The sequence below is a fragment of the Polyergus mexicanus genome, unplaced genomic scaffold (genome assembly GCF_030449975.1).
Source record: "Polyergus mexicanus isolate NDT 795.1 unplaced genomic scaffold, iyPolMexi1.0 SCAF_18, whole genome shotgun sequence".
In the NCBI taxonomy this organism is placed as follows: Eukaryota; Metazoa; Arthropoda; class Insecta; order Hymenoptera; family Formicidae; genus Polyergus; species Polyergus mexicanus.
In genome coordinates, this window is record NW_027223338.1 from 2,043,386 (window position 1) to 2,057,186 (window position 13,801).

The 13,801-nt window shown below is 31.9% G+C and overlaps 2 protein-coding genes across 2 annotated transcripts in view; one reads left to right on the top strand and one right to left on the bottom strand.

The window, feature by feature from the left end:
* The first annotated feature begins 1,323 nt into the window (after positions 1–1,323).
* Positions 1,324–8,923, top strand: LOC138941154 (cyclin-dependent kinase-like 4). Its single transcript, XM_070310551.1, has 6 exons — positions 1,324–1,670; positions 1,778–2,029; positions 2,246–2,440; positions 6,433–6,724; positions 7,119–7,476; positions 8,457–8,923. Exons 2-6 carry the CDS (start codon positions 1,862–1,864, stop codon positions 8,752–8,754), a joined length of 1,311 nt encoding a protein of 436 aa, XP_070166652.1. The 5' UTR covers positions 1,324–1,670; positions 1,778–1,861; the 3' UTR covers positions 8,755–8,923.
* Positions 8,924–9,758: 835 nt separating this feature from the next.
* The window catches only part of Actbeta (inhibin subunit beta), a 42,222-nt gene continuing 38,179 nt past the window's right edge, over positions 9,759–13,801 (bottom strand). Inside the window, exon 6 of the mRNA XM_070310492.1 lies at positions 9,759–10,234. The gene's annotated coding sequence lies outside the window, so the exon portion shown is untranslated. The remainder of the gene's footprint in view (positions 10,235–13,801) is intronic.

Genomic DNA, 13,801 nt, shown 5'->3' on the forward strand with positions numbered 1-13,801 from the left:
CCGGATATCTGAATATTTCGGATACAAAGAAATTGTGAATTTACACAATTGCAAATTGAGTTTTTTCTTATTTCTCTTAGATATTCTCTGTCACTGAAGGAAGTCGAATGTGTACTGAAAAATTTACATTTTATAATTTCGTTATTATTATAATACAGAAAAACTATATACACGCTAGATCCTGACTCTTATAGGCCTAATTTCTTATTATTTTTTTCACATGTCAAGGATATTATGTCGATAAATATACATAAAGCATTATTGCATATATATTATATTGCTATGTTGCTGCAATATTATATTGCAATATTTCTGTAGGCGGACATTTTACTGTTGCTGCAATATCATAACAACGTTGCAGCAACATTTCGCAATGTTTCTGCAATGTTGCAATCTTGCAGAAAAATGTTGCTGCAATGTTGTTGCAATCTTGCGGTGCTGTATGGGAACTGATAAAAATGATTTTATTACAAACACTATCATAAATGATTAGATTTCTCATGCGTAATATCTGTATTATTAGAAAGCTCTATTATTGTTCATCTAAGAAAATCCTGGCGAAAGATAATATGCTATGACACATCGCATGCATTGTACAACAATATTTCTACTATGCAATATTGAAATCGTGTCTATGTATGTGTTTCGATTTAAGGACGATCGACTATACCTGCCGTCACGATATGAAAGGAAAGTCACCGAACTCATCTATAAATAAGCTCCAATTGTGCTATTCGCGTGTATCGATTATACTCAACGAGTCGCGGCAACAAATCATCATGACGAATCGTCTTTCACACGATAACGGGGAAGTTGCATTTGTTTGAAAGTTCACTTGAATTACTATCGATAATATCGAGTTAAAAAAATAACCCATCTTCCGAAATTTTTGCTTACACATTTCAATAATTTTATTCTTTCATACGTCTTATACAAAGTCAAGTCTTCATCCTTATAATAATCCGTAATAGCGTATTGGCTTCGAATTTTCACTCTCCAGCCGTTTGCAGAGAATCTCGTACGTTATATCTTTTGACTCTTATTTTATATCGAAGAATTCAGGAGTTTGGTAAATTTTTATACTGTATGTGTAATTAATTCAAATTTCATATAAATATTTTCTAATATAATTTGGGATACATATGATGATAGGTTGCGATGTGCAGCCTTACTTCATTTCTAGAATTTCGATACTTAAGAACTTTAGTTCTCTCTCTTTCTCTCTTTCTGTTTCATAAAATCGAAATGAAAAAAAAAAAAAAAAAAAAAATATATTATTTACAGAAAAGGGCTCCCCTTTTCTTATAATGCCTGATTCCTCTTTTTAGTCGGTTCACCTGTACCCTGTCAAGCGGGGACCACCCCTGACTAATTACCGGCAGATCGATAATTATCGATGAGGGTCGTGCACGAGGCTCTTCGGGGCAGTCGGGGCTCGTCGATGAACGAGTCAGCGTCTAAAGTTGCTGCTGTTTCGTATCAAATATACATACAAGACCGCGACGTTATCGCATTTATCTGCTCCGATATTTTTAATTTATACAAACTATACTATCTTAAATAGTTTCTTCTCATAAGACGGTATTAAAATCATGGAGTTTGGATGGAAAATTGATTGAAGTTTATCGTGATGCGTGATATTCCATGAACCTAATGCTGTTATTTAAAAGGTGAAAAGAACAAATTATAAAAATATTAATTTAATGTAAAATTATTTAAAACGTCATAATTAAATGACTGATTAACACTTCATTATATTTTGTTACATACTATTTAGTATATAAATTTGAGTGAACAAAATCCCCGATTTTTCTCTAACACACGAGAAACATATTCTACTTACCGGCGAAAGTTGTATGAGATGGAGAAATATGAGAATATCGAGATAGTAGGCGAGGGTAGTTACGGTCTCGTGATGAAGTGCAAGCATCGTGGAACCGGGCAAATAGTAGCGATAAAAAAGTTTTTGGAGACGGAAGAGGATGTGCAGGTGCGAAAAATGGCACTTCGCGAAATAATGATGTTAAAGGTATGTATCGAATTGATCAGAGAAACAATATTATATTAATTCGTAACAAAGCAAAATACCTTTTCATCCATAACTCGGATGATTGGATAAGCTTCGTATTCTTAATCCCATTTAATATGTAGCATTTTCTTTATTTATTAACTTTATTTAATTTATAAACCGATCGCGCTTTATTAAGTCGATTCTTTCTATCAAATCGATATATCCTTCTTGCAGAAATTACATCACGAGAATCTTGTTAACATGATCGAGGTCTTCCGCCGTAAGAAACGACTTTATCTCGTCTTCGAGTATCTCGATCATACCGTGCTCGATGAATTGGAGGATGCCGGGGGTGGTCTTGACTGGGAAAGATCGAGACGACATATTTTTCAAATACTACGCGGTTTGGACTTTTGTCACAATCACAAAGTGAGCAACACCTGCGAAAATTCATATTCAAATTATATCTCGTTATAATATATATATATATACAGGGTTGGGAAGTAACGCCGTTACCGTTACAGTTACTTTTTTTCGGTAACGATCGTTACTTTTTTCTATTTGTAACGGTAACGGTAACGTCGTTACATTTTTACAGTAACGGTAACGAATTAGCCGTTACTTTTATCGTTACTTTTTCGTTCTTCGTTATCTTATATCTATTCAATATAGATAGATATATTTTTTGAAAAATATTTTGTAGTCTTCTGTAATCTATAGTAATGTAAATTATAGATTTTACAATACTGGCAATGAATATTGGAATACACTCTTAATAATATTATCAATATTTAAAAACAATGTAAAAATTTTCGACAAAATTCAAATTTGTAAATTACAATTTAAATTCCTATAAAGATAAGTGTATTAAAAAGTGAAGATATTAACATAAAAAAATTAGAATCATTAAATAAGTTTGATATAAAGAACGCTTGCTATATAGAGACTAATTTAGAGTTTTTAATTGTAACTTACATTATTACATTTAATATTGATTATTAAATAATTTTATAATCTAATAGCTTATTTTAGCATTACAAGAAACAAAAACATAACGAAAAAGTAACGAATCGTTACTTTCTAAGTAACGGTAACGGTAACGCGTTACTTTTTAAAGTCAGTAACGAGTAACGGTAACGAATTACTTTTTACAAAAAATAACGGTAACGGTAACGCGTTACTTTTATAGAGTAACGTTCCCAACCTTAAATATATATATATAACAAGATGAAAATTATGCAAATTAGAAACTTGCAAATTAGAAATTTGCTTCCTCATCATTTTATTTCACTCACAAAGCTTAAGCTCCTTAAAGCAAACGAGTTTTTCAATTTTGGCTTTCTCATAGAGGAAGATATCTCAAAATTTCTGAAAGTTTGAGCGTGTACAGACAATTCTCAAAAAATTAAAAATTAAAAAAAAAATGAATTCTCTCACCGATCCTCACTAAATTCAATATCAATCATCCTTTAATAATATTTTATTCGTGTAAAAAAATTTAACCCAATATCTCAAAATTTGCGTAAATTACATGTACAGACATTTCTCAAAAATTCAAAATTTTATAAAAAAATGAACCTTTTCACCGATTCTCATCAAATTCAATACCAATCATTTTTTAATAATATTCTATCCATGTAAAAAAATTTAAGTAGATGTCTCGTAAAAATTGCGAAAGTTAGAGGTTGCACAATATATCGCATACATACATACATTTTTTAGGAATATAATTTTTCGACGTTTTTGAACATTCTAAACATATTGGCATAAAAAACTCGAAAAAAATTTTTTTATGGAAACAAAGCTTCCTCTATAAGGAAGCCAAAAATAAAAAAATCTTCATAATGCATGCAATGATTTTAACTATAGTTATTTGCTCGTCTCATGATATATCGTTACGTATAATTTAAGCTTGTTTAGTTACGTAATAAGTTGTCATATGTGAAGACCGTTATTGTAATACATAATAAGAGGTAATATAATCTTAGATTTAATCAAGTCACTATTTATTTACATATGTTGCATCATATTACGCTTTAAAGAAACGCGCACAATAAAATAATTATGCAATCTTTAAATGGATGTGTGACAATTTATCATTAATTGTCTCGTACAATTTAATCAATTTAGAGTTACGTAAAATAAATCGTTGAAAACTTTTATAACAAGATAAAAGTTAACTTTGCGTCATTTCGAATAATTTGTGTATATTTATACGGACACGGAATACACGGAATAGAGTATTTTCGTTTACCGGCAACCTTTGGTAATAAGTACACCTTCGTTACGGTAAAGTTCACGGCCGTGACGCTTAAATTCCAAGCTGCAATAAGCAGCACGTGTACAGTAACACGCAATGGCCGGATACTTAATGAATGATAGCATTGTAATGAACAAGTATAGTGACAGCTGCATTTGGTCGAACTCGACATAGAGACTTATAACGCACATGGAAAACGTTATTCGTTATTCATCTAGATTCTACAAAATATGCAGTTAATTGGTACTTTGTATCGTGTAATTAATTAGGTTTAAAGGGTCTTCCTAGTTTGACGCTCTGAAAATAATGGCGATATTTGGAAATTTTTTTAAAGAAAAGTATAAAACATATTAATTCTAAACTTCGCGCGTTTATTAAATAACATTTCAAATATATCTTGATTTTTTTTCAAACAAAAATATTCGTTTGTTTCGAAGTTATAGGAGTCCAATCAAGATGTCCAGAAAAGAATGACGAACATGATTCCAGCTATTATAATCGTCTGAAATAATAAAAAAAAAAATAAACCAAAAAGATTCTTAATCCGTATGAGTGTGGTTATCGTGTGAAATAGAATTAAATCGATTTGCAAAATTCAAATTTTGCGATTTACAAAACTGACCAATTTTTTGGTGAAAAATGAAATTCTTTTTTCAGACACTGCCATTTTTTTATTTTTCGATACTTTTTTTTTATTCTAATTCACGCGATAGCCACACTCTCATATAGATTAATAATTTTTTTGGTTTTTTCATTTTAGATACGGCTATAACGGTTGGAATCATATTCGCTACGAACAAAAATCTTTTTTTCAGATACCCCGTTTGCCCATACAGCACCGAAAGATTGCAATAACATTGCAGCAACATTTTTCTGCAAGATTGCAATATTGCAGAAACATTGCGAAATGTTGCTGCAACGTTGTTATGATATTGCAGCAACAGTAAAATGTCCGCCTACAGAAATATTGCAGCAACATAACAATACAATATATATGCAATAATGCTTTATGTATATTTATCGACATAATATCCTTAACATATGAAAAAAATAATAAGAAATTAGGCCTATAAGAGTCAGGATCTAGCGTGTATATAGTTTTTCTGTATTATAATAATAACGAAATTATAAAATGTAAATTTTTCAGTACACATTCGATTTCCTTTAGTGACAGAGAATATCTAAGAGAAATAAGAAAAAACTCAATTTGCAATTGTGTAAATTCACAATTTCTTTGTATCCGAAATATTCAGATATCCGGATGCAAAAAGATTGTGGTGAATTTACGCATACGAGTTTTTTCACATCTCTCTTGTCTTTATATAATCTCAAAATTTATTTATTAAAATCTGAAGTATCTTGCATATTAGAAAATTATTATCAAATTTTTGATTTTATATAAGAATGGAAACTATTAAAAGAATTCTTAGTCCAATGTCTGAGCCCCTGTATTAGGGTCATATCATACGACTTAAATTAACAAAAATAGTTATTATATCTTTTTAATCTTACTAGCCGCTCTTTGTAAACTTTATATAATCATCGTGATTAAAAATTAAATGCGAAATAGATAGCGCAACATGCGCCGCTTAGTGGTAAACGAATGAACTAGCGATTATTGAATACTTTTTTTGTAATATTTTCGGAATGTTGCTGTAACATTGCTAAAGTTATATTGTAAAATAATGTCTTTGCAATATTTCTGCAACATTAAACTGCAATATGCAATATTACAATGTTGCAGCAATGTTGTTGCAAGCTTCAGTGCTGTATGGGTTGTACTATTATAACTCCGAAGTAAACAAATATTTTTGTTTGAAAAAAATTCAGGATATACTTGAAATGTTATTTAATAAACGTGCAGAGTTTAGAATTAATGTTTTATACTTTTCTTTCCAAAAAAAAATTCCCAATAATCGCCTTATTTTCAGAGTGTCAAACTAGGAAGAAGTCTTAAACAATTTTTTCCTTCTTTAGTTTTTCTCTATCTTTAATAAATTCTCTTAAATAAAGATTTTCTCGTGAACATTTTTTTCGTATCTATATGTAGCGTCAAGATCCAGTCCCGTCGATATTCTATCGATCTCTCTGTCTAATTAATTTGCTCTTTTGATTTTTTTCTGTTCGAGTGACTTTTCTCATAAGGTTTTCCTTTCGATAGATCATGCATCGCGACGTAAAGCCCGAGAACGTGCTGGTGTCACCGAACGGCGTGATCAAACTTTGCGACTTCGGCTTCGCGCGCTACATCACCGGACCTAATGAATCTTGCACCGATTACGTGGCGACGAGGTGGTATCGCGCCCCGGAACTCCTCCTCGGCGAAACCAGATACGGTAGAGAGATCGACGTCTGGGCGGCCGGCTGTATTTACGCCGAGATGGTCACCGGCCAACCGCTCTTTCCCGGTGATAGCGAGGTCGATCAGCTGTACCGCATTACGAAAGTCTTTGGTGAGTCGGCGATGAAGAGGGTACATGACCAATTAAAGAATTTTATTGGATAATCGTAGAATTGACGTAGGAAGATCGTTAAGCGCCAAATATTCCAGAAGAGATTCTTTTTTGAGAAATAATATTAATTCGACGAAAATATATACAAGGAATACTTGCTTCGTGTATCATTTGATAAGAATTTTATAAATGGCATCCATAGATAGTTTTACGATGACCATTGATTATGAATCTAAAATTTCAGTAATAAAAATAATTTTTATATAAGATATAATAGTACTTCTAATCGTTTTTATTGTCAATTTGGTCCTTAAATAGATTTAATGAATTTTCTTAGTTATTTCGCGCTATTAAATCTGGTATTGTTATTCTGGCAACGTATTGTCGAGAACAGGTCCTCTTTACGGGAAACAGCCAACGAACAGCAGCAGTCGTATATCATTCCTACTTCGGCGTGCAAAACCCGATAAGGTGTCGGGCTTACCAAGATCCGCAACGGTGGCTCTCCGAGATCTCTTTCCCACGTGGAGTTCGGTAACGATCGATTTCTTGGCACAGTGCCTGCGTACGGATCCTGATGCCAGGCCAAAGTGCTTCGCGTTGCTGCAGCACTCGTTTTTCTCGCAGGATGGTTTCGCCGACAGATTCCTTGACGAGTTGCAGCGACTCGTCGCGAAAGAATCCGCAATGAATCCGCTCGCGGCTGAGAGAACGGAAAGGTCTTCCAGAATCTGTCGCAGCAGCACCGGAAAGTTAGTCTAAATTAATAATGAATTTATTTAACTTGATGACAAATTAGTTAGCTTTTATATCGAAACAAAAAATAATAAATTTTTATAATAGAATAATTGTTATATATTTCATTGAAATAATATATGTATATAAATGTGTATTATAAATATTACAATATTTAAAATCCTCAAATCAAAAACTCGACCTTGAAATTATAATTAAATTAAATTAAATTAAATTAAAATTAAAATTAAAATCACAATCAAAATCAAAATTAAAATTAAAATTAAAATTAAAATTAAAATTAAAATTAAAATTAAAATTAAAATTAAAATTAAAATTAAAATTAAAATTAAAATTAAAATTAAAATTAAAATTGAAATTGAATTAAATTAAAGCTTGAAATTTAAAACTTAAAACTTAAAAATTGAATTGAAATTAATTAATTCATTACCTTTAAAATTAAAACTAAAATTAAAAGTAAAATTAAAATCAAAATCAAAATCGGAATTAAAATTAGAATCACGATTAAAATCATAATTAAAATTAAAATTAAAATTAAAATTAGAATCAAAATCAAAATTAAAATTAATATCAAACTCAAGATTAAAATTGAAATTGCTATAAAATCTACAAAGAACCAATAACTTCAAATTACTAAAATCAGACAAATTTAAAATTAACAGCTAATACCTAAAACTCAAAACGCTCAATATAGAAACAATCTAATAACCAAACTGCTCAAATACAATAAACTAAAATAAAATAAAATAGAATAAAATATAATATAATAAAATAAAATAAAATAAAGTAAAGCTAATACTGAATCTGAAATAAATCTCTGAGTTATCTAATACACTATAAATATTACAATAGATCTCTAACAAAATTTAAAAACGCAGAAAACGATAAAATTATAATTTACTTTTGTACAGAGATTTCTCTCTATCTTATCTCATTTTTTATAGTATTACAAATAATTTGCATTATTCATTTCTAGATGGCAGATGACGTTAATCAAGGAAAGGAGAGCGACGAACAGTAACAAGAACCTGGAAGCTGCGAAGAATGACAATTCGCGGGAAGATCGAGTTGATCGACCGCTGCAAATAAATCGATCGCGCGAATTGCGTTACCTCGGACCGATCTCGGTAATACCAAACACCACGTATATTCGTCGGTTGGAGCACAAAGGGCTTCTGATCCCTGAATCGAAGGGCTGTGTCTTACCGGCTCTGACATCGAAGACGAACGCTAAGAGAAAAAAGCTCGATCTCCCTGGCGTGAAAAATCGTTGAGAGCTCGCTAAAGATTTTTTTTTTTTTTTCTTGTAACTGACATATCAAGAAAAGAGTATGAGAAATCTGTACAAAGAAACTCGTTATGAAGTGTATAGAGTAGTGTATAGAGAGCATTGTACATATCTTATATACATATATTCTATATAAATAGATAAAATCGGTTTGTAAGATGAGATTTATTTGCTCTGTAAAAAGGAATGAACATAGAAAAGAATTCTTTAATTTAATGTGAAATACAAGAATATATATATCCATATTTTCACATACCTTTCAAATTTTCTCAAGCTGCAAAATATCTCGCAATCACTGTATATTAATTCTTGAAATTTTAGGTAAAGTCGCGAAAATCCTGATTTGAAGATACCAAGATGAATGATTTTCACTGTTTATCTCATTTTTCTCTCTATTTCTTATATGTAAATGGTATAATTTTTGTATATTATTAGAGATTTAATCTTTTCGTTTTATTAAAATTGCAATCTTTAACTTATTGAAGCATATTTATCGAATAAAGATTCAAACAACAATATTTTGATTAAGCTTTTATAAATTCAAAAATTGTAAAAATTGACAAGATTGACATTGAAATTTCCGAAATTGCCTCCACCCAAGGTCAAACTAATAACATCATCTAATGACCCCCTTAGAACCGAACAACTTTTGTCCGAAACATTTCTTTCTATCTTGCTTTATTTCTTAGATATTTAGGCGTCTCAATATAAATGCCCCATCCTATATAATTGTGATATGTGTATATGGTAATATGCATATATATGGTAAAATTATTTCCCACTAATTTTGAATTATAAAATAAGAAACTCATACAGCACAGAACATTGCAGCAACATTGCAACAATATTGCGACATTGTAGCAACATTGCAACAATGTTGCAATATTGCTGCAATGTTCTGTGCTGTATGGGAAAGGATCAGATTATGAAAAATAATCGAGATTAAGGATGACATGTAAAAGGACGATCGGGAAACGTATTTTCTTTTTCAAAATTAATTAACAACTTGCGACCACATTTGACATATTTAAGGGGTTTTTATTTCGGAATTGCATCCATCTTTGAAATATATAATTAATATCTCGCAACGGACGCGTTGACCCTGCAGCAAATGCGACGGGAAGAAAGAAGGAATCTTCGCCCGGACGCGGGAAAAATCACCGACACACATTTTTGTTTCCCTCTTTTGATTTTTTTTTTTTTTTCCTTTTCGGCTGACGCCGTGCCGAAACTAAGAACTCGAGAAGATGAGAGAACATGATTTTTTATTTTGATATCACTCACTTTCGACATGTTTACTCTGTCGGGATATTCGTCACTACATTCCGCTTCCTCTTTCGTTTCCTTTCTCGCACTCACTCTTTCTCCCTTTTACATTATCTCTCTTTTTCTCATAAACTTGAGTTATGTACAGTTACGTATTTCGTGTACTCGGTTCTTAGATCGTCTCATCATACACACACAGCCTGCAATTATATATTTATTAAATATACCTTTTTTCACTTTTTTTTTACATTCTGGAAAATAAAGTTATCTTATTGTTGTCAAATGCGGAATTTAAAAAAAAATTTTTTTACTATTTATTTTTGAAATTTTATTTCAACGTTATTCGTATCGTGAATTTTATTCAAATAGCAATTTGAAATAGCACTTTTAATTATTACACTATATTCGGATTTTTTCCGAATTTCAAATAATAATTTCTAGAATTTATGCGTATGTTTATTGCAAGATCCGTTTTAAAAATTATTATATCGTGTAAAATTATATCTATTAGATTGTATATTATATTACAGTCTAGAATTTCTAATCGTATTTTGGTTTCGTATTGCAGGACATAATAAACTTTTCTCGCATTCTCTCTTCTTTTCTTCCAATTTCTTTACTACTTATCTTTCTCTATTTTTCACGCACACAGCACACATATACACGCATGCACACATAGTAGCTTCCCTTCTATTTCTGCATCTCGTTTCGTATTCAGAATCGCTGCTAACGATCGCGCGAATGTTCTTTTTTCCAGTCGACTTTTGGAAACCGATTACCCATACAGCACAAAACATTGCAGCAATATTGCAGCAACATTGCAACATTGCCGCAATATTGCTACAATGTTGCAATATTGTAGCAATGTTGCTGCAATGTTCTGTGCTGTATGGATAGACGCGTGATGATCGTGTTATTATTTTGCGTTAATCGCAGGCAGATCTTGTATTGGCTCCGAATGATTCCCCTCGCAAGACAATTCGCTCGTTTTGGTCGGCGGGCGGAGAAAATTCGCGTAACGAATTCGCTTCGCGTTCGTGGAGGACCGTTATAAGGCACTTTCACCTGCACTACAAAATTGTATAGTTAGATGAACATTTTATGCGTGTATCCTAAAAAAGATCTGCGCGCTATTAAATATCAGTACATTTCGAAATTCCCTCTATTACTATACTCGCTAAACGCAAAATGCACGACTCGACGCGCGCAAGCCCCCGAGACGAGAATTCGCTAAAAAAAGGCATTCAAGTGCAAGGGCACTTTGCATCGAATTTATACATATTCGCGTAAATGCGCTAAATTTCTATCTTTCCCTCGCGAACGCTTGTAAAACATTTCTTTTTTCCTCTATGTCGTTTGAGCGCGATTAGATTTGCGATGGGGCTCTCATTCGGTTGAGATAATTTTCTAGTATCCTATATAGTCGAAGATCGGCTTTTCCGTAATCGATGACGATTGCCTATTTGATTGACTGGCTATTCGCGCGACATTCCTCAAATTTTTCGTTCGTCAAAAAAAAAAAAAAAAAAAACGGATGCAATCGCAAATCGCATCTTCTCGAAGCTCGAAAAATTTCCCTTCCCGCGGAAGTCAGTGCAATTGAGTGTCGAGTTGCGTCGTGTGTGTTTTCCGCGGCGCGTCGCACGCATCCAGAGCGGCGACCATCGCATCTTCCAAATTAGCGGGTAAGTTACTGGAAGAGAGAGATAAAAAAGACGTTTTTTTCCATTTTCCATTTTTTTTTTTTTTTTAAGTTAATTAATTATATAGTTAGCTAATCTACTCGAATATATACTGAGAGATAGTGACTTTTCGTTTATTATTCTCGCGCAAGTAACATGTAAGCGATCTATATAGAATCAGGAACGATAATACGAGAGAGGGGCGGGGGGGGGGGGGGGGAGGGGAATTATGAATTTATTTTTTTTCTTCTTCTTCTTCTTTTTCTTACTCTTTCTCCTGTTTAATTTTATACACAGTGCCGAGAAGGTAACGTATCATCGCCCGTCGGATCGATCGACGAGATCAGCGTCTCAAATAATCACAAAGTGACTCAAAGCGTCGAATACCTCTCACTTCCCTTGGAATTCATTCTTAAATTAAGGAGGGTAGACTTTCGTCGGCTCAGCCTTGATGCCCGCGCTCCGTTCTTTCGTGTCTTTCTTATTATTATCATTATTATTATATTATCTTCTGTTTTATTAGAATGTATTATTATTATGAATATTATTAATATCTTTAATATTATTATATATCGGTACTATATATATATATATTATGATTATTATTATTACTCTGTGTGTGTGTGTGTGTGTGTGTGTGTGTGTGTGTGTGTGTGTGTGTGTGTGTGTGTGTGTAATTGTTATAAGTTTTATAATATATTATTATTCTTATTATTATTATTTTATTATTGTTATGTATTAATTATTACTTATTAATAAATATCATATTATTATTACTGTTATTATTGTTGTTGTTGTTGTTATTGTTATTATTATTATGGTAATATTTTTGTAGTAATATATTATATATTACCGTATTTTATAATCATTAATAATATTAATATTATTGTTATTATTATTATCATTGTTGTTGCCGTTATTATTATTAATATATTACCATCATTATTTTTATTAATATTATTATTACTGTTATTATATTAATATTATTATTGTTGTCTCATTATTATGTTTTATCATCATCACTCATTGTTATTATTATTTTTTTCATTATTATACATTAAAATCGATACAGTAATCGTAAACACACTCCTTGAGCTTGTTAAAGGCTTCTTTTTTTTTCTTTATCGAGACTTGTACGCATTTATAGAGCTTCTCCGTTTTAAGGAAATAAGTAGAAAAGAAGAAGTAATAGTATTGTAGTTATATAGTAGAAGATGAAGAAGTAGAGGAATTCGAAGAAATATTTCTTAACAGTGCTAGAAATACGCTTGCTTAAAGTCATTCGTAAACTGTATTGTGGACGCAATTAGTTTTTCCTTTCTCTAGCTGAACGTCGGAATGTCTATTTGTATTTATAATTTTTTTCTTTCGCGCTCTCTCAGTTTCTCTCTCTCTCTCTCTTTTCTTTTTTTTTTATTTCTCTCTATCACTCGATTTTTTATCCGTCTCCTATTGCGCATTCATACATTGTTGCAGACTTCACTTGCACTTCAGCAATAGGAAAAAAAAAAAGTTCAGTCAAAATCGCACCGAGAAAACGGACAATCGCTCGGCAATTCTAATTTTCTACTTTCAAACCCTTTCGTTAGCGGATTGCATCCTCGCAATTTTCTCATACTCTTCATGAGCTTTTTTGCAACCCGTTAATTCTTGCTTTGTTTCGTTTTTCATTCATCACATTTCAGATCGATCAAATGCGATAAGAGACTCGCATTCACCGTCGCTTTTCCATAACCTATTTCTTATCGTTATTCTCTCTCCGCTATTTGATTATCCGTCATTATCGCACTTACGCTTTATCATTACTTCGATAATAATTTAGTAATAGTACGACGATACCTTAATAAGGCCCAGTAAGGCTGCGTGGGTCGAACACGTGACTATCCCACGAAAAAAATTTCATTTATATCTTTCTCAATTTTCTTTTAATCGCACGCATCTCTTCGGAAGAGCAAATCGCGATGCGGATGTATCTCGTCGAGATGCATTTGGCGAACTGTTTTGAAAAAGAATGTGCGCTATCACACTTAAAAATTGTCGTCCTATATTTGAGACATTTTCTTCCCCTCGGTTTCTCTTTTATTG

Coding starts and splice junctions, on each gene's coding strand:
- LOC138941154 (XM_070310551.1), top strand. CDS start 1,862: ATGGAGAAATATGAGAATATCGAGATAGTAGGCGAGGGTAGTTACGGT. Junction 2,030..2,245: donor GCGAAATAATGATGTTAAAG/GTATGTATCGAA, acceptor TCCTTCTTGCAG/AAATTACATCACGAGAATCT. Junction 2,441..6,432: donor ACTTTTGTCACAATCACAAA/GTGAGCAACACC, acceptor TCCTTTCGATAG/ATCATGCATCGCGACGTAAA.